Below are 22,757 nucleotides of genomic sequence, written 5' to 3' on the forward strand. Positions count from 1 at the left end.
TTTTTTAAACTTGCAATTTTAACAACAACAACAAAAAAACAACATTTTTTTTAAGAAAATGAAAGCACTCTGGATTTCCTTTGCCTCCTGGTGGATTTCAGTCTCGCTTAGAAAGTGTGCTCATCAGAATGAGTTCCCGCATTTCTCTGCTTTGCGTCTCAGCATTCAGCATTTCACTTCTTCGTTAAAACCAGGTCCACCCTTGCGTTCCATAGGCTTCACTCATTTCTGAATTAACACTTCTCAGACCTGAATCAGGCTCTGAATCCACGGGCCGGGATGGGGCCCCAAGGGTTCACGTCCCACCAGCTCCCCGGTCACCCTGTGCTGCTTGCTGGTCCCTGGACCACAGCCTTTGGGGTGGTAGTACATGTTACTGTGAAAAGAGGGGTTTGTGGCCTTATGGGACATTCTGTGTTAAACAAGGTGACATGGGTGTCGTGATCTGGACTTGGAGCCTATGGGAAGCAACCTTACCTCATAGACAGTGAGCTGCACTCAGAAGCAACCTCGAGGAGTCTTCTGAGTTCCTCCTGCAATGAAGCACTGCCTTAATTAAGGACACATACGCTCCTAGTGAATGACTGTCTTTTCATCGTTTTTAAAATTTTTACTCTTTTAATTCATTTTTAAAATATATTTGCAAGGGGGGACTTCCCTAGTGGTCCAGTGGCTAAGACTCCAAGCTCCCAATACAGGGGGCTGGGGTTCAATCCCTGGTCAGGGAACCAGATCCCACATATAGACCAGACCTGGCACAGACAAATAAAAACATATTAAAATATATATATATATATTTGCATGGGATAGATTTGAAACCAGTCTAGTTTTGTGAGTGTAGTGTGTGTGCGTGTATGTGTGTGTTCATATGTGTGCAAGTTTTGCCTCTTTGTAGTTTACTGAAGCCTTAGCTGGATTTAAGAGTGGGATGCCCTGAGTCAGTAGAAACAGCCACAGATAATTAAGGATAAGAAAAGCCTCCAGGGAAGCACGTGGTCGGGCTGGGTGTCTCAGCTGACGTTGCAGCTCTGCCCATTGACCCCTCGTGCTGTGAAGCCTGGGAACCAGCCAGTGATTACGGACTCGGGTTGTGAGAGCAGCTGCGGTCCTGTTTATTAATCCCCACACGTTCTCAAGAACCTGGGAGCGTTGTGGGAGGCTGGCTGTCCCCACTGTATAGACCAGACACGAGCCCCTGAAGGTCTGAGCTGGTGGAGTGAGACGAGGGGTCTGTCACCCCAGAGCCTGCACACGTGGGCTCAGTTTTCAGCCATTTATGGGGGGACGAGCACAGGATCACTACTCAGCGTGTGTCTCCTTGCTCCTGAAGGAAAAAGTTAGCGTCCTGAGGAAATGGAAGGAAGCTGTTTGTTAGTAGGTGTCATTTCACAATAGGACCTGCTCACTGTAGACAACTGGGAGAAAAACAAAAATGAGAGAGGAAATAAATGACCTGCATCATCTAGAGAGAGCCTCTTCAAAGAACAATTTTCTGCATTATAGAGAACAGACAATTTATACAGTAAAAGATATGCATATGCTTTTAATATAGAAGGCACGCATATTCACACATATACATTTTTTAAGCAAAATCTCTCTTAAAGTGAGTTCACAGATTTGCAGTTAATGTAAATGTGATGTCAAAGCTGAAGGTTTTGGCACACCAGAGCATGGAATCCCAACTACAGTTTGAACCTAGTGACCTCTGTGCTTCTTCCTTGGTGAAATAGGTCCTTTTTTTTTTTTTTCTGAGCCCTTTTATTTCTTTTTTATTTGGAGTATTGTTGATTTATAATGTTGTGTTAATTTCTGCTGTACAGGAAAGTGACTCAGTTGTATGTTTACTATATACATTCTTTTTCATACTCTGCCACTGTGGTCTGTCACAGGATGCTGAATGTAGCTCCCCATGCTCTGCAGTGGGACTTGCTGTCTAGCTGTCCTGTGTGTGATAGCTCACATCTTGCAAACTCTCTGGGGGGTCAGGCTTCTGGGTTATAATGAAAAGCAGCAGGCGCCTTGCCTTGCTGTCACTGGCATGGGAGGCTCCGGGGGCTCCTGATAGGTTTCTGGCCGGCCGTCTGGCCTGCGTTTAGACTTCCCTCCCCGCCGTCCTGTCTGGGCTGCAAGCTCAGCCGCCTGCGGGTGCTGCGAGCTGTGAGGCTCTGGCCAGGCGGGCAGAGGCGTCAGCAGTGAATAAGCGCTTTCTGCGTTTCCGCAGCCAGAGCCTGTGTGATCCTCTGCGATGCTCAGTCACCCCACAGCCCCGCTTTGAACGCGGCTGTTTCCCGAACACGAGGATGGTGGCAAGGGGGGAAATGGCAAGATTCTGGAGTCTGGAGAGCCTTCACACAGGTATGTGTGCAGACTGACCTTGTTGCTGAGTCCTCTCTCTGTTCTCGCAAGTTGCAGGGCTCTGTCTGCTGCCTCTTGTCAGGTTGTGTGTGTGTGTGTGTGTGTGTGTGAGTGAGTCTTTTGTCTGGACCTGGGGTCCTGAGGGCAGTTGTAGCTGTTGTTCTTCAGTCACTCAGTGGTGTCTGACTTTTTGTGACCCCATGGACTGCAGCACGCCAGGCTTCCCTTTCCTTCACTATCTCCCAGAGTTTATTCAAACTCATTTCAAAAGTTCTAGCTGTGGACACAGTAAATCAGAGGCTGGCTTGAGTTATGCAGCCATTGGTATGAAATAGGAAATAGCAAGAGTCAAGCGTGGATTGTTCTTTATGAGTTATGGATCTGGTTCTTGTTGTGCTAGGCTTTGCTTCTGTTACATGAAACTTCTTTATTCAGGGGATTGTTGTTGGGGTCCATAACGGTGTTCCTTGCTAATTTGGGGTGTGTGAGATTTAACAGTATGAATTGATTTTGGAAAAATAGTCAACTGTTTCCAAAAAGTGTTACTACCCAGGACTTGGTTATTGTTTGGGGCTTTACTCCATCGTTGCTTTTCAGTGTTTTTGTCAATGTTGTCATAGACTAGTTCCTAGGTGAACTAGAAAGGTGGATCTCTCCCACTGGGAGGTTATCACCTGGAACCCGTGTATTCTTTTAAAGGAGTAAATGCTTCATGGAAAGCATTCTGGCTGACTGCTGCACATCATGCAATGGGATGCTTAAAAAAGAAGAGTCCCGTCTTAGTTTTTGTCTTAAATGAATTCCAGTCGCTCACCCTGGAATGAATGGGAATTACAGGTGAGAGCCAGAGGGCAGCGTGGGCCTCCCCGCAGTGCACTGAGTACTCTGTGCTTCTTGCTGGCCTTCCCTGTTTTGATTGGCTCCCTGTGCTGGCCGAGCACAGAAAGGGGTGCGGTGAAGCCTTCACTGACGCAAATTCAGAATAAAAAAAACACAAGTGGCCCAGTGGTTTCTGCGTTCAGGGCTCAGGCCTCCCTGCCGAGTGGCTGTGCCTGTCACTGAGTGGCTGGTGACCCCAGGTCCTACGTGGAGGACAGCTGGCTGCCTGCCGGCCTCCTGGGCTGGGGGTGCGCCTGTGTTTACCCCAGGGCAGCCGGCTGATAGAGCCCGCCCCCCGCATTCCTCCACCCCGGGCGGGCACAGTGCCCGGTCCTCCCTCCCACGTGTGTGTGTGGAGGCCAAGAGAAGCCGGGTTCAGCCCCTGTGCTGAGCCCGACACTCTGGGAGGCACAGCTGGCCAGGCCTCCTGCGAGGGGTCTGCGCCCTCCCTCCCCAAGTGCCCTCGGGTTCCAGGCTCCAGCCCTGCCCGCCTTTGAGCCTGGCTGCCAAGAGAAGGAAGGCGCGGGCTCTCCTGGGGTCATCTCTGTTCCTGATGGTTCTGTGTGTTCCCAGCACTGTCTCTCATGTACCCGCTGTGCTAAGTGTATATGTGTGTAAACGTGATAGAAATGACCGCAGATGCAACAGCGGAGAATCAAGTGGAAAGCTTGCTTATTGGGGGGATTCTGCCTCAGATGAGAGCCCTGAGTGGGCAGGGGACCCCGAGGGACAGCCTGGCGGCCCTCCAGAGAAAGATCTGGCAGGAGCGGGTGGGGAGGGTGGGTGGTCAGCAGTCCTGCCCTGTGGCTGTGGTCAGCGAGGCCGAGGCCCCAGGCAGGTGCCCAGCAGGCTTGCTTTGGAGCCAGACAGACCAGGACTTGAATTCCAGCCCCAGGACTGGGGAGCAGTTCCTTCACCTCTCGGAGCCATAGTTTGCTCTTGTGTTGACAGACGGTGATGGTTCCAGGACACTTCCAGCGTGGGGCCTGGTACACACGGAGTTTATCCCAGGGATGTGGTGAAAGCAGCCAGGTTCCTTCCCAGGGTGGTGCAGCCCACCTGCAAGGCACTGCCAGGAGCCGAGAGGGGTGCAGTGGGCACGAGCTGCCAGAGTGCCCATTGAGAAGCGGGGCGCGGGCAGAGGCCTGGGCAGCCACCATCAGAGCTGAGCCTGAGGAGTAGCAGCAGCTTGCTGAGGGGGGACAGATGCCAAGGGATCAGCCCAGGGGAGAACCCAGGGCCTAAACCCAGGTCTGCACCGGGGGCTGAGACTGTCCCGCCTCTAGGCCCCCCAAGAGCACAGAGGCCCAACCCCAGCCTGCCCATCTCAGGACTCTGAGGGCCCCTCCCCAGAGGGTACAGAGCATGGAGGATGCACAGGGCACGGCTTGCCTTTAAATTGAGAAGTAAAAATACTCACACGTGGTTTGAGCCAAAGCTTTCTAAACAAACCCTTTATAGGAACAGGGCACCTGGGGGTTTGGTATCAGTTCAGTTCAGCCGCTTAATCGTGTCCGACTCTTTGCAACCCCATGGACTGCAGCACGCCAGGCTTCCCTGTCCATCACCAACTCCCAACTCATCAGAGTCTTTTCTAAGGAGTCAGTTCTAAGCGGGGACTGGTATAAATGGGGAGGTTCTGGGGCTTTGGTATAAATGAAGCTCTATCTTGGTCTGACCCTTGTCACTGCTCAGGCATCAAGGGTAGCAAGGCCCCAAGTCTAATCCAGACATGAAGTTCTGTCCTGGGAGGGGCATTTCCAGGAGACCCATGGGCATCATGAAGGGTTATCAGTGGAGGGCAGCGCATCCAAGTCAACTGCCCTTTTTGACTGTATTGTCATCGACGTGTTTAGAAGACTCACAGAGCTCTGCCCTGTGTGTGGAATGGTTTGAAAGTCTAGGTGAGGCATAAGGGGACCATCCTGATGGTGTCAGGTTGAGCCCTGAACAGGAAGGGTGTCTCCTGTAACTAGGTGTGAGCTGACACTGACCAGCACGGGCTTCCTGGTCCCTTGAGGTCAGCGCTGGGGCAGGAGGGGTGGATATGAGAGACTCAGAACAGCTCAGGAGGGTGTTACAGTGAAGCTGCTGAAATATAAGGACAGTGTAAATACGGTGAGCATTTTAAAGTGAGTAAATCTAATAGGCTTCTAGGACATGAGAGGCAGAGACTGTTCCTGCCACCTGGGGCTTGGCCAGTGGCGGCGGGGCAGTGGGGAATGTAGGCAGGAGCGCGAAGTCCCAACCTCACCCGTCACCAGGGAGTGAGAGCTCGGTGCCCGGAAGGAGGAGGGGGAGTTTATGGGCTTTCTGGGTGGGGTGTCGCTCCAGGTGGAGTGGTCAGCGTGGACTGAAGGACTGTGTCCTTTTTTGCTGAGAGCAGGGAACACTCGCTGGCACACAGTGGCTGAAGCCAAGGCATTGAAGCAGCCAGATCCGAACCCACTGCCCTCCAGCTTGTCTTGCTGTGGAGAGGAGTCTCACAGCACGCCTCCCAGGGCAGGTCCCTGCACTGGGGTTGAGGAAGTCGAGCTTGGGCGCCCATGGTTCTAGAATGCAGCCAGGCGTCAGAATCGCTTGGAAAGAGAGCTCTGGAAAGAGATTCTTGGCAAACATCCCCTCCTGCTCCTCCCCCTGCCCCCGCCCCCTGGAGGACCTGGCTCTCTGGCCCAGTGCCAGAGTCTGTGTTTTTCTGAACCCTCCCCACCCTCACCCCCACCCCAAGCCCAGGATGGGAAGCGATGGACCCTGGGTGTTTGGGGACCACTGAAGGGGAGTGGCCCTGAGGTCAGGGGGAGGGTGGTTCTGACATCGAGGCCCCCTGTGTCCATGCTTGCACCCTCTCTGGCATCTCAGGGCTCAGGGGCCGCCCTGGGTGCAGGGACGTGGCCGGTGGTCCAGCCCCCTGCAGCAGCAGCACCCTGTCAAGTCCACCCTGGGCTCTGAGCACAGGCTACCTGCCCACCCGCCCAGGTTTGCTGTTTTGCTCTTCAGATGGGAAAGATGGGAAATGAGAACAGTTTATCTCCAACCCGAGGAAGCCTGAGGGGTCAGCAGGTTTCCCAAAATGTGCATTTTTAATGGATTATTCCAAGTGCAGGAAGTTTCCTGAAGTGACCTGTGTTTTAGTGGGAACCCCACCCTCACCACCCGCCCCCGGCCACCACCATCACCCCGCCCCCCCCTGCCACCATCATCCCGGCCCCCCCGCCCCCCTACCCCCACACTGGGCCCGTAGAGTGCTCTGCCTGTCGGGTGCTGAGTGTCCACACCCGTGTGGCCTGCATGGCAGGTGCCCGGTTATGACTCCCGCTGTGTCAGCTGTTACCTTCCTCTCGCCTGTCACCTGCCCTCCCCAACCCCGTGTGACAGGTAAGAGAAAGGCAGTCTCGGGGAAGCTCGGGCCAGGGCCTGGCTGGGACCCCAGCAAGCTCTTGTGCTTTTGAAATTCTGTCACTCTGAGCAAAAGCCCTTAAATCTGCAAAATTAGGCCAGATGGGAAAAACTCCCCCTGGGACAGGGACTGGGGGCCTGTGTGCTGTGAGGGGGACTTGGGGTCCTGTGGGAGGGCCTTGTCCTTGGCGCGTATTACAGTCCAGGGTTCTCCATCGGTGGTGGTATTGACATGTCCTGTCCTGAAAACTCGCCTGGAGGGCCCATTGCCAGGTTTTGTTCCTCACAGACGTGAAATCCAGGTCTAGACAGAAGTTGTCACCCTCCCGAGGGGAGTGGACACTGCTCTTTGCTAGCGTTTGTTTATAAGCTCACATGGTCTCCACCAAGTTTGCAGCAGTCCTGACTATGAAGGCACGTCCACTTGGGCCACAGTGGTCTCTCCTGGATGTTCCTGAAGCTAAGCTGGGCCAGGGCTGGAAGGGTGGATGGGGTTTCCTCAGATTGGTGCATGCAGGAAGCAAGCAGAGCCTGGGGGAGGCAAGAATTCGGGTCTGAATCTTAGGATGAGACTGTGTGAGGGATGGGCAGGTGAGGGGGGAGGTGGTCCGCCTGGCGCAGCCCCTGGAGTCCTGGGATGCCTGCCTTTCCAGGGGACGTTGACATGACGATAAAGCAAGCACGGGTAGTTCACATTACACACGTGTAGAGTGTCTGCACACAATTGCTGCACTGTCCCAGAGTTGTCCCTGCAGGCGTGTGTGCTGTCATGAGTGTGCAGGTCTTTTAGACCCGAAGGACGTCCCCTCTGGGCATGGCCGCAGCTGTGAGGGTGCAGTGGACAGAGGAGCGAGCATGTCCTCTCTCAGATTCCTCTGTCTTAGGGGTCGAGGTTTCCGTTTCAGTTTGCAACAGTCTTTGCTCACCATTCACAAGATCCTTTTCAAACATAGCTTTCACACACCTACTTATTCAACAACCCTGAACATTCATTGGAAGGACTGATGCTGAAGCTGAAGCTCCAATGCTTTGGTCACCGGATGCAGAGAGCAGACTCACTGGAAAGACCCTGATGCTGGGAAAAATTGAAGACAGGAGGAGAAGAGGATGACAGAGGATGAGATGGTTAAGATGGCATCATCGACTCAATGGACACAAGTTTGAGCAAACTCAGGGAGATGGTGAAGGCAGGGAAACCTGCAGTCTGTGGGGTCGCAGAGGGTTGGACATGACTGAGCAACTGAACAAAAATAACTTATTCAGCAAAAGAAATGATGCTGCTGGCGAGGACCTGGAGACTTGGAAGCCCAAGTGCTCCCGGTGGGACATAGAGCAGCACGGCCACTGTGGGGAACAGCGTGCAGGGACCTCAGAAAGCTAAGTAGAATTTCCACACGACCTGGTCATCCCACCTTCGGACACACATCCAGGAGAATCCAGAGCAGGACTTGGAGGAGGTGTTCGCACAGCCATGTTCAAGAGGTGGAAGCGCCCCAAATGCACCTGGACGTTTGGATGGATGAAGAAAGCTCGGTATCAGGTGCAGTGGAAGGAAATCGGATACAGGCAACTACATGGGTGAACCTTGAGGACATTGTGCTGAAGGGAACAAATCCGCTACAAAATCACTGTGGGACTCCACTCAGTGAAGAGTGTGAAGTGTTCAGAGCCCAGAAACAAGGCGGAAGTCTTGTTGCCAGGAAACGGGGGTGTCAGTCTTCAGTGGGGCCAGAGTGTCAGTTTCGCAAGATGAGAAAGTTCTGGGGTTGGTCGCACAACCACGGAACGTAGTCAACACTGCTGAAGTGTACACTTACACATGGCCAGGATGGCCCATTCTACGTGTTTTTTACCACTAAAGGACGGAAGGAAGGAAGCTAATTAAGGTTCCTCTTTCATTATTAGAATGTATTAATCTGTCCTAATTTTGTGGAAGTGCATTTTGAGAGTCAGTAGTAGGTCCACATCATGCAAAACAGCCCTAAATAAAAAGTCACCGCTGAAAACCAGACAAGAAAGAGTGACACATAATAACCTCCAGGAAAGGCCCCGTGTGAACCTGGGTCTGCGGGTGACATACAGGCCTCGGTGAGAAGGCGACGCTGGTGAGCGGGCAGACTCGGGGAGGCCTGCCCAGCGGGGTGGGCTCTGCGGGGGAGGGGGGCATTTAACTGGAAGGGAATGGAGGTTCCCTGCAGAGGAATCTGCACTGAGGCAGTTGGTCGCTGCTCTGGGGTTCTCGTGCACACAAGGGAACCATGTTTCCAGAAGTCGGCCTTGGAGCCGCATAGGGTGTGTCTGGAGAGGGTGGTGGGGATGGTAGGCAGGGAGACCTGGGTGTGTACCCCACCTCCACCAACCCTTGTGCCCCCAGAGGAGGAGTTAAACTCCTGGGAGCCTGAGTTCCCTTACCAGCAGTCTGCCGTTCATTTATTGAGTGCCTTCTGCACACCAGGGGTTACACTGGGTGCTGGGGTACAAGAATAGACCCCGCCTGTTCCCTCAAGAAGTTCTGACCTCAGAAGGGAAACCCTCACAAAGGCAGGAGTGTGGGGTGACAGGAACCCTGCTCTGTGCAGACAGAGCATCAGAATCTGCCCCCACCCCTCCCATCCAGACACTGGAGAAACCCCACTCCCTGAAATACGTGTGAATCATAGTACAGGAGCACAGGGGGCCATCGACTTAGAAGGGGCTTTAAGATCCTGAAGGCAGTTAAGATCACGAGGGGAGAAGGACAAGGGGCTCCGACCGACTGGGGTGGCATGGTCCCCCCTCCCTAGTCAGCTGTGAACACCGCGCTGTGGTCCGGCAGCTCCCCGAGGGCTCCGTTAGAGACGGGCTGCAGACTCGTGTTGCCTCCCTGGTGTCTGATATGAGACTCATGTGCCTCGAGCAGGTGTGTCTGCCTCCTCCAGGTCCTCTCCCCAACCCCCAGACACACCCCCGGAAAGACCGCAGAGCACTGTGACACAGCACAGGGCAGGGGTGGCCGCACGGCACACACACATGCACACACACAGCAGGCACCCTGGGAGGTGTGCCCTGAGTGAGCGGCAGGGCTGGAGGGAAGGGCAGAGGAGAGCTGAGGCCTGGTGTGCAGAGCGGGGGCGCCGGGCCCTGGGTAGACAGGTGTCTGCAGGGCGCTTGCAACGTAGCCTGTCCAGAGGGATGGGCTGGGGACTGTAAGATGCACTTAGGTCACAAAGACTTGGTACAAAGTAAGGAACAGGAAATATCTCACTTTTAAAAAGTTAAAAATAATTTTCAAAAATCTCATTTTTAAAAACAGCTTCTTCAATTTAGAAATAGACCTGTCCCTGAGAGTGAAGTGACTGGAAATTCCAGCTGGTAGATCCTTGAAAGAATCATCAGGGCTCTCCCTCCGGCATCACCGTCCTGCCAGCCTTCCTCCTCCTGCCCCCACCGCAGCTCCTCCCCTGACTCCCTTTCCCATTAATTCTCCCAGTAACCTGGGATTTTCTGAACTGGGTAGACTTTATCCTCTCTGTTGCCCCCTCGTCACCTGGACCTGCATGTCCTTAAATATCACACCCCGTCCCCGCCCACCAGCCGTCTGTCTGAAGGAGAACCGTGGTGCCTTCTGCTTCAGTTGACCCACCTCCCACAACTGGTGGTCTGCCCACACCCCCTACCTGCTTCAAGCTGTGGCCAAGTTGCTCTTGTGCATCCCAGCACACCAACATGGATGTCCTCTCCTCAGTGACTACTGTTAGCGAGTCCCAACTAGAATCAAGGATGCTACGGACTTGACACACATTATCTCATCTAATTCTCCAAAAAGAAAGAGACTACTGTTTACAACAGAAGGATTGGAGCTCAGGGAGATGGGGTGCCTAGTTGGGCTCCCTGCCTGGAGAGGGACAGGCTTGAATTCAGACTCTTAACACCTGTTCTCTGTCTGCAGTGCCAGGGACCCATCACTCCCCTGCCCAGGCCCTTCCTTGCTCTCCAGTCCCTCTTTGTTCGAGGTCCTGGTGTCCAAGTGCAGCTACATGTGTCCACAGTCAGGAGCCAGGCCCCTCTCCCAGGAGACCCTGTCCTTCTCACAGGGACGTTTGGTGACAGATGAGCCTTGGCAAGGAGCCCACCATCGTGAAAGGAGATAGGAGTGGCCAGGTGGTCCATCCTGAACGCTGCCCCCATCCTCAGAAGGTGCTGGGTAACTCTTAATTGTGATATGTGAGCCCCGGCCTTTGCTGTGTGGACGAGTAGGAAACCCAGCTGCTTGGCTCCACTTAGGATACCCTCAGCACCTCCTGATTCAACAGCACACACTGTGCCTTGCAGGGAAACATGGCAACAGGCTTAAAAATATATATATATAAATTTTCAACTTTGTTTTCCTCCTCAAGCTTATTTAGAAACACTGCATCTTTTGCATCCACTTTGGAGCACAAATTTCCAAGTACATCACATGTTGTTTGCTCAGTATCCTGACTCAGGGAATAACCCTGCACGTCCCATCTGCAGTGGTCTCTGAAGTGTCCCCTTCCCACTGACTGGGACACGAAGCGCTAGCTCCTCCTAGCGTCAGCTGCTATCTTTGGATTATAATAGCTCAGTAGACATTTTCTAATGGTTTCTTACTCTGGGTAGGACAAAAAAATGACAACTTTCCCACGAGGGCGCATTCTCAGAGCTCACAGGTTTTATCCTTATATTTTTGCCATTAGCTGCATCCTTTAAACCACACCATTGCTCTCTCTCTCTCAGTTTCTTCCGATGGAGGTGCGGAGCCGTCTGCCCTAGTGGATGACAACGGCAGCGAGGAGGACTTCAGCTATGAGGACCTGTGTCGGGCCAACCCCCGATACCTGCAGCCGGGTGGGGAGCAGCTGGCCATCAACGAGGTACTGGGGTCCATTCCACACGGCGGTGGCCAGTGTGTCTGGGCCCAGAATCCACTCCTACTTGTCTCTCTGGTTATTTCTTAGTGAATGTATTCTAACACGGAGAACTCCAGTTAGGCATTTTCAAGGGCGATTTATGTGATTAAGTGTTGCAGACAACCGAAGCTGTCCCTCCCAGTCAGCAGACCGTCATGACGCCTGGAGAGGGCTTCTCGGTCCAGGCAGTGCCCTGCCTACCTTTATAAAGATCTCACAGCCCTTGTGGGCAGCGAGCGTTAGTTACTGCCCACGTTTTGGCAAACACTCGGAGACTAAGAGGCTGAGTGACCTACTAGGGTGACAGAGCGTAAGTGAAGCATGCCTTTCTCCGAGCTTCTTTCTGCTCCTCTGCATCGTTAGCCCTTTTTTACAGAAGTCTTTGCAGCAGCCCCTCTAGCCTTGGGAGCCTGTTTGGAGGCTCAGAAACCCCCTAGGTGGGTGAACAGTCCAGACAGTCTCACTTGTTGGGTGACTGACTTATGGCTTGAGTGGGCTCAGGGGTTCCTTTAAGAGCACGTGAGGGTGCCCCCCGGGTTCTTTCCCCCGTTGTGTCCTGTGACATCAGGTGCTTGAGCATCATCCATGTGGGCGCTTGGGGGCCGGAGAGCTCAGGGTCCCCCAGCTCGGTGCTGAGCGCCCACCTCTCCTTTCCAGCTGATCGGCGATGGCAGCGTGGTCTGCGCAGAGGCCCTGTGGGACCACGTGACCATGGACGAACAGGAGCTGGGCTTCAAGGCGGGGGACGTCATCCAGGTCCTGGAGGCTTCGCACAAGGACTGGTGGTGGGGTCGCAGCGCAGACAGGGAGGCATGGTTCCCAGCCAGCTTCGTTCGGGTGAGTGTCCTGTTTCCAGCGGCGGGGCGGGTCAGGGGCAGTGCCAGGGCCACTCTTTCCTTATCACCCATTGAACGAGACCTCTCTGCGGTCAGGGTGGGTGGTGGAGCAGTGTCCACGGGGGTCAGCTGGGCAGCTGGTGTCGCTGCTGCGTTTGCGATGCTAGGCTGGGTACCTGCGGGCTCAGGATCCCTGCCGCCCTCCTGACCGTCCTGGGGAGTGGAAACCAGGGGACCCAGGCCCGGTGCCGCCCCCACTGACCGTTCTCTGCGTGTGGCCACAGCTGCGCGTCAACCAGGAGGAGCTGTCAGAGGGCTCCAGCGGCAGCCCCAGCGAAGAGCAGGAGGAGGACACGGGTAGAGCCCGCCACAAGCACCCCGAGAGCAAGCAGCAGATGCGGGCCAACGTGGTCCAGGAGATCATGGACACGGAGCGCGTGTACATCAAGCACCTCCGGGACATCTGTGAGGTGGGCCTGGGCAACGCCCGTGCAGCGCGTCCCTGTCCCTGTCCCGCGGCCCGGCCCCTGTCCCGCGGCCCTTCCCCTGCCCCGCGGCCCCTCCCCTGCCCCGTGGCCCCTCCCCTTACTCGTGGCTCCTCACCTTACCCGCAGCCCCGCCCCTTACCCGCGGCTCCTCCCCTGTCCCGCGGCCCCTCCCCTTACCCGCGGCCCCTCCCTCCCGGCTCTGGTGTTTCCAGAGCCCCGCCCTCCCCCACCTCGCCCAGCACCCCGGGCAATGTGGACGGCTCGCCATCCTCAGGGTTCAGTGCCGCCACCCTGAGCCTCGGTCAGAGCGAGTGACCGTCCTGGGAGGCGCACCTTTGAGACCCTCCTGACCCCCTCTGAAGCCCCGCGGGGTCCGTCTCACCCAGACGCAGACAGGGACACAAGTATCCTCTGGTGACACCCCGACTCTTTCCTACGGTGTTCGGGATCCCGTTGGCAACAGTCTCCCCCCGCCCCCCGCCACCATGGTATTTCCCGTTTTTGTGGATTCTGTACAGCGGTGCGCTAGACTGTCCTGTGCCCACTCTGGTCACTCGAGCCTCCTGGCCATGAATGCGGACCCTGCACTTTGCGGTCAGCTGAGAGAGCCCAGCAGGAAGCAGGCCAAGTGCGCCACCCTCTGTGGGGTTGGCTTCACCCCCAGATAAGGACCCCCAGCCTTTGGCTTCTGTGTCTTGTTCCCTGGGAACCTGCGCTTGAGGGAGCAAAGCCTCATTTTAGGGGAACAGCCCCTGCTGATGACTGCTGAGCACGGCCATGCCCTTCGACCGGGGTAAGCTGACCTCACAGCACTCACGGCTGGTCCATGCGCCCGGAGGGCAGATGAGGAAGCCCAGGTGCCCACAAGTAAGCAGGTTTGGAATGTAAACCAGACCCGCCACCCTCCAGCCTGTGGTCTGTTCTGCCGTAGTCAGTTCAGTCTGTGCAATTACACGGTGCCCGCTTGGGGACAACTGTAGGTGTCCTTTCCATCCTAATGCCGTTCCTACCCGCGTGCATCCAGGGTGTAGAGAATTAGCGGTGCCGTCATCAGTGCAGCCTCGGATTGGAGATATCCAGGTTTGTGTTCTTCTCCAGAAAGCGGGTGCTGGTGGAGCCCCGGCTAAACCATCCTTGGCCCTGGACTGTGACAGGGAACAGTCATCGATGTGCTGGGCAGGCCTTTTTGGCTGTGACGTGGAGTTAAGGATGGGAGCCCGGGCATTTTAGGAGTTTAGAGAAAGTGTGGCAGGACCAATTTCTGAGCTCTAATGTTTGAAACCAAGCCACCTGTTTCATGAGTATAATCTGGAAGCTTTCTGTGGTTTCTTGAATTATAAATCCAACAACACTTATATTTTTTCTTTCCTTTTGTCTTTAACATATTTAGGGCACATCTTAGCTGTGGAAGTATAATTAGCCCATCAGGGACCCCCTCAGGTTAATATAATTTTCTCTAGTTAAAACTCACTCTAGGGCTTCCCTGGTGGCTCAGTGGTAAAGAATCCGCCTGTCAATGCAGGCGACATGGGTTCATTCCCTGGTCCGGGAAGATCCCACGTGCTTCGGAGCAACTTAGCCCCTGCACCTCGACTACTGAAGCCCACACACCTGGAGCCTGTGCTCTGCCATAAGAGAAGCCACTGCAACGAGAAGCCTGCACGCCACGACTAGCGAGTAGCCCCCACTCGCTGCAACTAGAGAAAAGCTTATATAGCAAAGACCCAGAACAGCCAAAACTAAAAACTAAATTGTATATATATATATATTTTTTTTTTTTTAAGCCCACTCTTAAGACCATGTCTCTGGGCCCCCAAAAGCAGTATTGTTGAAATAATTTCTGTGAATTCCTAGATTCATAAAAAAGAGTTTTCTTTCCTGTGTTGTAGGGCTACATTAGACAGTGTCGCAAGCACACGGCAATGTTCTCAGTTGCACAACTGGCCACCATTTTCGGAAACATTGAAGACATTTACAGATTCCAAAGAAAGTTCTTGAAAGACCTTGAGAAGCAGTACAATAAAGAGGAACCTCACCTGAGTGAAATAGGGTCCTGCTTCCTTCAGCACGTACGTCACCTTTTACTTCTTATTAATAACGTCACATTGAGTTAAGTAATTTAGAAATGTTTCCCTGCGAAGAAGAGGGGTCCCTTTCTATTTCTTTGTTTGATTAACTTCCCATAGGATGGAGGCGTCACTTGTAAATTAAGTTGATTAGTTTATATGGTTCATCTTGACCTAAATACCCCAGGTCTATATTTTTTTCAAAGTCTTCTCACTTCTCTGGGGTTTGGAGTTAGTGGAGTAACTACTTAGAGGTGGCTGGGAGGGGCCCCCAGGGAGTCCAGGTTGTGGGGCAGCGGGGAGGAGGTGGGCACGTGGACAGCAGGTTCAGCCCAGGAAGGAGGCCTGTGACCCTGAGGCAGGGCTCTGCGTCCCCCTGGTCACCGGGAGAAACTCACCAGAGGGCAGGAGGCAGCCAGGGCAGAAACCAACGCCTCCCCCTTGTCCCGGGTGACGTGGAGGGCGCCACCCCCCAGGGAGGACTGTGCCCCTGCCACACCCTGTGGGAGGTCCGTGGAAGGAGCCGGTTTGGGGGAGGGGGGATGCTGTGTTCTCTGCAGCCTCCCCCTCCACCCCTTCCCACACGGAGGAGTCGGCGCCACGGGCTCCCCTGTCCGGATGGGGGTGGGGGGACTGGTGTTTTCAGCGCGTGCGGAGCCCGGAGCTCCCGAGCTGACGAGGCTCCACGCCCTCCGCAGCAAGAGGGCTTCGCCATCTACTCAGAGTATTGCAACAACCACCCGGGCGCCTGCGCAGAGCTGGCGGGCCTGATGCAGCAGCGCCGCTACCGGCACTTCTTCGAGGCCTGCCGGTTGCTCCAGCAAATGATCGACATCGCGCTGGACGGCTTCCTGCTGACTCCCGTGCAGAAGATCTGCAAGTACCCGCTGCAGCTGGCCGAGCTGCTCAAGTACACCGCGCCGGAGCACAGGTGGGGGCAGAAACCCGGACGTGGAGGGCCGCCTGCGTCACACTGTTACTACCTAGTGGAATCAGAGTACCGTTATAGAGGGGGAGGACACACAGGACCCCTTAAGGAGCAGGCGGTTTCCAGAGCGTGTTGAGTAGGGGCCACGGCTTCCTGAGGTCCTGCTGGGCTCCCACCCCGCTCTGGTGCAGTGCAGTGCTTGCTCTGCCCACCCTGTCCCTCTGGCTCTGCGCACAGGGCTTCTGGTTGTGGTTACTGAACGCTCCACCTCCCTTTGGGGCTTATTTGTGAATTCTCCTGAAGGACCCCCCCCAAAATTATCCTTTGCTTACGAATAGCAGCTTGTCGTTTTCCAGAACCATGTACAGAACCATGTCTGATCTTGCTGTGATTGGATGTCAGCTGTCTTCCTTTCAGTCAGCTCTGGAACGTGGGTGAGGGTCTCCCCCATAGGCCTGGCTGCTTGGCACCCTTTGCTGACAGCAATTATGCCTCGATGAGTTTTCAGCAGCCTACAGCTGGGGGCCAGTGGGGACGCGGCTGTCGTCCAGCAGTATTTTAGGATAACACTTCTGTGTTTATGAAAACCAAACCTTGTCCCTGACATCCATGTCACAGCACAAGGCCTTCTCTCCGTCTGCCGCCCTCGGAAGGACAGGGGTCCATTGGGAAGAGGGAGCCGGGAGAGGACAGTGCCTGGAGGAATTTGCTGTAGCAGACCACCAACTCTGCTTAACATCTGTCTATTGCCCTGAGAGCAGTCAGATTCTCCAGGCAGCGCCCACCCTGCAGGGTGTGGGGGACGGGTCATTCTGTCCTCAGCCGCTGGACTCCTGTGGAGAGACGGGCCTGGGAAACGGGGCTTTTCACAATTAGATGAAAGGTAGAAGGGAAGAGCAGGGTCGCTTAACGACCTGCCCAGACAATGATGTTAGTTTAAAGAATCAAGATGAAAGGACTAAGAGAAAGGAGTTTGTTGAAAAAAATTAAAAAGAAGCTGTTATTTTTTTTTCTTTTTCTGATGGGAAAATCAGAAAACTTCAATTAAAAAAAAATACCAAAGTCAGGCAAGTCACAAATTTGAAGAAATCTGTTTGAAGAGAATAAAAAGACGTCATGATGAGGAACCAGAAAAAATAAAAATGCAACTTAAGAAGCAGAACATCTTGAAAGATGGGAAGGCTATACCAGGGGTGCACTCATCACCCTTCAGCACTTAATATTTCTCTTTTTAAGGGCATTTTTCACTATGAAGCATTTGCATACTTTGTTTCACCAAAAAAAAAAAATCATTTTAAAAGGAAATGACAAAAGGCCATTTCCTCATCTGAAGTAAAACAAACCAAAATATTTTAAAAGACCATTACATTCTGCCTCTTTTCTGGAATTGTACAGAAAACATTTGTAGAAAAACAGTAATTTTGCATACTTTTCCTTATTGCTGGAGCCCTCTCTGGGGGTTTGCTCCCGTTATTTTGGCAACCCCCGTGTGCCACTTGGTTCTTCTTTTCTGCTCTGCTTCTGTCTGAAGACAGTGGGGTCTGATCTGCCTGGAGATGGGGGTGGAGTTGTTGTTCATTTGCTAAGCCATGTCTGACTCTGCGAACAGAGGAACTGCAGCATGCCAGGTTCCTCTGTCCTCCACTATTTCCAGGAGTTTGCTTGAATTCTTGTCCATTGTTGGTGATGCCATCCAACCGTGTCATTCTCTGCCGCCCCCTTCTCCTTTTGCTTTTAATCTTTCCCAGCATCAGGGTCTTTTCCAGTGAGTCAGCTCTTTGCATCAGGTGACCAAAGTATTGGAGCTTCAGTGGGGTGGGGAGTGTTTAGTAAACAGCAGAGTCTGCTCCCAATGCTTTTTCCCTGTTGTGAAGGACTGCAGTCCAGTCTACCCAAGACCCTGGGGCTGTGTCTGTCCTGGAAGACACAGGAAAGTGCTGGGGGAAAGACTTAGCTCTTAGCCGGGCAACTGCTTTCCACATCTCCGAGGTGTTGGTGATGGGCAGGGAGGCCTGGCGTGCTGCAGTCCATGGGGTCACAAAGAGTCGGACAGGACTGAGTGACTGAACTGAACTGGAAGTGTTAATGCAGAACGAGACCTGCATGTAAACCTTTCTGGCCCCAGGCAGGCTCTCCTGCAGCCTGTGTGCAGACCAGAGCCTCTGTTTTCCTGGTGTCTCCAGGGTCTGAGGGGCTGCTGGGCAGGGGGATGTGGCAGTTTTGTTGACTGCAGTGTGGAAAGCACCAGAAATGAAGGTGCTCGGACACAGGAACTGTCGGTCAGCGTTTACACAACTCACTCGTGTCCTCCCATGTAAGACGAGGCTCAGCCAATCACTCCTGGAATGAGTGCTGACCGTCACAGAACTTTACAGGGAAAACTAGCTCTGTGTGGACCAGAGCCAAAACAGAGGCCTGTCCCTTCTTTGTTAATGAAAATCACCCCTCATCACTGTGACTAAAACTTATTTCTTGTGGCCTTTGCTTTCATTCACTGTGGTTTCTGGGAAACGATTGATGACATTCTTATTCCAGAAAACTCCGCTGGCATTTGGTCGGCTCCCTTAGCCTAGGCGGACTGTAGCCTACTCATGGAGGAACAATGGCTGTTGTTTAGAGGCTGTCTTGTCTAGGCTGTCAGTATACAATCAAGGGTGGAGCGTGTTGCTTCATGTGTCCTCGTTTGCCTGTCGCCTGTTACGTGGTTAAAAGTAACCCCTTACTTTGCAGTGATTACGACAACATAAAGGCAGCGTATGAGGCCATGAAGAATGTCGCCTGCCTGATCAATGAGCGGAAACGCAAGCTGGAAAGCATAGACAAGATCGCGCGGTGGCAGGTGTCCATCGTGGGCTGGGAGGCAAGTTGGAGCCCATGGCCCTCAGCACTGAATGCCCCTTCACCCCCTACCTGTGGTCCCCTGGTGCGATGACGCACTTCACAACCTGTGATAGGTTCCCTCTGCTCTTGGCTTCCGTGGTGTGATGTTTTGATTCACACTGTTGAAATTAGCAGTGAGATGCTTGACCCTCCACCTCCACTGGGAAGTACTCTGAAGAGCGTCTTCAGAGTACCCAATAATCAGTTTATTGGGTACATCCTTTTTCCCTCCTGCCTGATGGTGGGCTCCATGAGGGCAGCTGGAGCGTGCTCACAGAGCAGCAGGTTGTGTGGAAGTGGGAGTCCGTGTCCCCTGTGACCTGGGCGAGAGGGATGCTCCATCTGTAAGGCGGGGGGCAGGCAGGAGAGGAGTTTCCTGCAGGGCTGGTGAGGACCGTGTGAGGCGGTGCAGGGCAGCACTGACACACAGCCTGAGTGGTGGTCCAGCGTGCACACACACACACATGCACACACACACACATGCACACACACACACATACACGCACACTTTTATTTATAAAAACAACAGTGACAGCAGCTAGAGCTTGTACTTGTACTGGATTCACACATGCTAAGCCTCTCAACAGTCCTAGGGAGTAGGAACTATTATTACTCCATTTAACAGACGGGGAAACTGAGGCACAGAAAGGTGAGGGAGCAGAATGGGCCCCTGGCCATCACCAAGGACAAGCCCATGACGTGCAGATGACTATGAGATCCAGCAGGGGGCGTCCTGCCTCTGATCAGCTGTCAGAACTCGCTGGCCCCAAGCAGTGAGGAAGTGGAACTTTTTTAACTAAAGCGGGTGAGAGCAGTGAGCACTGGAGAGAAATACTGTTTCAAGGTGCTCACATGCCCTGGGTCTCAGCCTCCTGTTCTGTGAGTGAGGAAGCTGGGGCACAGAATCCCTGCAGGCTAGTATTTCACAGTCAGGATCCTTTGCCTCCAAAAATACTGTATAACTGGGATCAAGGGAGAATAAAATGTTAAAGGCCAGTATCATAGCAAATAGCATAAAGTTATGTTGGGTTAGATCCAACTTAAATACTACAAAAGTGTGTTTTTCCTCCTGCCCTTGCACTCTGACGTCTCGGGGATCGTTTGTTGTCCGAAGCTTACCAGTTTCTTGCTGGCATCGTGCCATCTGGCCTTTTGTCTCCGGGGCCCTGAGCTGGTTATGCAGGGAGCTGCTGCCTGACTCAGAAGCTCCCTGCCTGCAGCCTAAGCGCCCAGCCGCAGGGGGCCCCCACGCTCTCAGGGTCCATCTAGGCCTGCTGCCCTTTCGGCTCCTGGTGGGGTCCCTCCACCCAGCATTTTTCACCAGGTCTCTCTGATAGAGGGACCCCTTAGGTAATACACGGGCTCGCTCATATTTTCTCATGGAGTCTAAAAGATAAGAAATTCCCCACCTGAGGAGGCTGTCAGCGAGATCTGACCGGCCTTTGGGGGCTTGCCCCACACGTGGGCCCCATGTGCCTGGCCGCCTGCGGAGGGTTCCTGCCAGGGTCCCCCTGTACCCCCAGCACCTGGAGGAGACCTCCCCTCGGGTGACCTCGGATGTGCTTGCACCCCTGCCTCCAGGGCCAGGACCTCCTGGAGCGCAGCTCGGAGCTGATCCACTCCGGGGAGCTGACCAGTGTCACGCGGCAGGGCAAGAGCCAGCAGCGCACCTTCTTCCTGTTCGACCACCAGCTGGTGTTCTGCAAGAAGGACCTGCTGCGCAGGGACGTGCTGTACTACCGCGGCCGCGCCGACACGGACGCCATGGAGCTGGTGGACCTGGAAGATGGCCGCGATGGCGCCCGCGGGCCGGGCCTCAGGAACGCCTTCAGGCTGGCCAGCCGCACAGGCGACGAGGTGCACCTGTTCTGCGCCAGGAAGCCCGAAGACAAGGCACGGTGGCTGCAGGCCTTCAGGGACGAGCGCCGGCGGGTGCAGGAGGACCGGGCACTGGGTGAGCCTGGGGCCCTGCTCACCCCCACGGGGAGGAGGCCGGGGAGCCACCCGCAGGTCCTCATGTTCCCGAACCTACTGACGGGACCGACCAGGCAAGGTGCTGTGGGTCCAGTGGTTGTTTCACAGATGAGTAAACTGAGGCCCAGGGCCCCACCCACTCTTGGCTTAGAGCACGGCTGGTGGAGTTTTTAACACACACCGCCACCTCCCCCCCCACCACAGGGAGCCTGACGTCTGCTCTCCAGCTCTGCTCTGCACATCACACACGGTGCATCCACCTCACTGCCCTGTCTGTCCAGGCCCAGCAGCCCCCTCCCTGCCCCAGAGCTCAGGGCCACCTGGGCAGCCTTGCTTCCTGCCCAGCCCTCTCCTGTCTTTCAGCTCCCACTCCCCCAGGCTGGAGCTGCCAGGCCTAGTATTTACTGCACCCCAGCCCCCTCCACCCAGGTCTCCAAGCCCAGCCCAGAGCCACCCCCGGGCATGGCAGGGGTCTGAGCACAGACAGCCATATGGAGACAAGGCCTGGGCTCCGGAGACGGTGGGGTGTAGGGTGGCATCTGCATCCCACGGACCTCAGACCTCAGGGGCTGAGGTTGGCTCTGCTGTGAGGGGAGCTTGCCTGGAAACCAGGAGGGGCTTCAGCGGCCTCCCCTGACTCACACAAGTCCACCACGGAGACTCTCACCCATGGGAGGCCTCCCAGGTCTCACCAGTCAGACAGAGCAGTGACTGCTTCTCAGGTCTGCCCCAGACGGGCCTGACCGTACCCCTCTTGGCACAGCCATGCTTCCCTGTAGCTGGGGCTTGGGCGACAGGGAAGGGCGGACAAGTAGATGAGGGGGAGGAGCGAATGTGTCCTCCAGGGGCCGGCAGGCCTGTGGCCCGGGCACGTGTGGGGTGAGATAGGCACCCCAGCCTTGCCTAGCCTGTCGTGTGTGTCCGGTGTATCCTGCTTGGACGCATCCTGGCATAGTGAACCAGGCAGGTGTGGAGAGCGGGAAGGAGGTGGAGGGCTGGGCAGGTCTGGGGTCCGGAGCCTGGAGGGGACCCTAGGGCCTGTCAGGACAGGGGTCAGGTGTGTTGAGGGGCCAAGGCCCAGGACATTCTACCTTTGCACAAGGTAGAGGGGGTCCTGGCAGTGGGTCCAGGCCGGCCAGCTGCACAGGCAGAGCCCAGGTCTCTGGCTTCAGGGTGGAGGGCCTGCCCAGAAAAACACAGCCACTCGGCCCAGCTCAGTCTTGCCCTTGGCCCTTGTCCACGTGGTCTGCAGTAGGGGTGCAGGAGCCAGCACCCCTGGCTCAGATGTTACCTCTGCTTGGGGTGAAGCCAAGCTTTCAGAGGGCCTGTGGCTTGGCCTCCCCCAGCACCCTCCTTGTGGGGGGACAGTGAGGGAGGCCCCATGTGTCTGTCATCTGGGTTTACACAAGTGGTTGCTCTGCACGTGGTCCCGGTGTGGGAAATGGTGGTGTGGCCGTCCAGGTGATACCCCTCCTCCTGTCCGTCCTCTTCGGCCCCTTCTGCCTCCTTAACAGTTGAGGCTCTCTGCTTTGGTTGTAGAGAGGACCTCAGGGTTAACGTGGGTTTGGTGCAAGTTTTATCCTGAAATGTCTTCATGGGTTTTGAATACACACCACATTTGTGTCTAAATCCAGGAATGGAAATTTCAGAAAATCAGAAGAAACTCGCCATGTTAAACGCTCAAAAGGCAGCACACGGAAAGTCAAAAGGTGAGTTTCGCAGATGGTTTCATCTCCTCAGTGTGTGTCAGCGTTGGAATTAAAATGGGGAGAAATGCCCGAGGTTGTGACGTGTGACCCACTCTGAGTGGAGTTAAGTGGAGACAAGTGTGAGTTAAAAAGAATGACAGATGAAAGCAACGAACGGTTTAAAACCACCCGCGTTTGGTTTTGAACGGACTTCAGTGCGTGCTCCCGGGTGCAGAGGCGTCTGTAAGATGGTTTAACTTGGGGCGGGGGGCTTGTAGGCCCCCAGGTCTGCCCCCTGAGCCTGCAGGGACATGGGTGGCAAGAGAGGGATTCTCCACAGGGAAGCCAGCTGGGAGG

The 22,757-nt window shown here is 54.7% G+C and overlaps 1 protein-coding gene across 2 annotated transcripts in view; it reads left to right on the forward strand.

Moving 5' to 3' along the window:
* The window catches only part of SPATA13 (spermatogenesis associated 13), a 107,672-nt gene that overhangs the window by 80,233 nt on the left and 4,682 nt on the right, over window positions 1-22,757 (forward strand). The window contains exons 1-9 of one of the 2 annotated variants that reach the window (XM_055542533.1): window positions 2,016-2,355; window positions 11,368-11,504; window positions 12,198-12,377; window positions 12,661-12,846; window positions 14,754-14,933; window positions 15,629-15,861; window positions 18,589-18,718; window positions 20,320-20,692; window positions 22,347-22,421. In XM_055542533.1, coding sequence (XP_055398508.1) covers window positions 2,301-2,355; window positions 11,368-11,504; window positions 12,198-12,377; window positions 12,661-12,846; window positions 14,754-14,933; window positions 15,629-15,861; window positions 18,589-18,718; window positions 20,320-20,692; window positions 22,347-22,421 — 1,549 coding nt within the window. In that variant the 5' untranslated portion in view covers window positions 2,016-2,300. Of the gene's footprint in view, window positions 1-2,015; window positions 2,356-11,367; window positions 11,505-12,197; window positions 12,378-12,660; window positions 12,847-14,753; window positions 14,934-15,628; window positions 15,862-18,588; window positions 18,719-20,319; window positions 20,693-22,346; window positions 22,422-22,757 lie in introns of those variants that run through there. The other variant, XM_055542532.1, reaches the window with a different exon arrangement.

This window comes from Bubalus kerabau, chromosome 12, assembly GCF_029407905.1.
Source record: "Bubalus kerabau isolate K-KA32 ecotype Philippines breed swamp buffalo chromosome 12, PCC_UOA_SB_1v2, whole genome shotgun sequence".
Classification (NCBI taxonomy): Eukaryota; Metazoa; Chordata; class Mammalia; order Artiodactyla; family Bovidae; genus Bubalus; species Bubalus kerabau.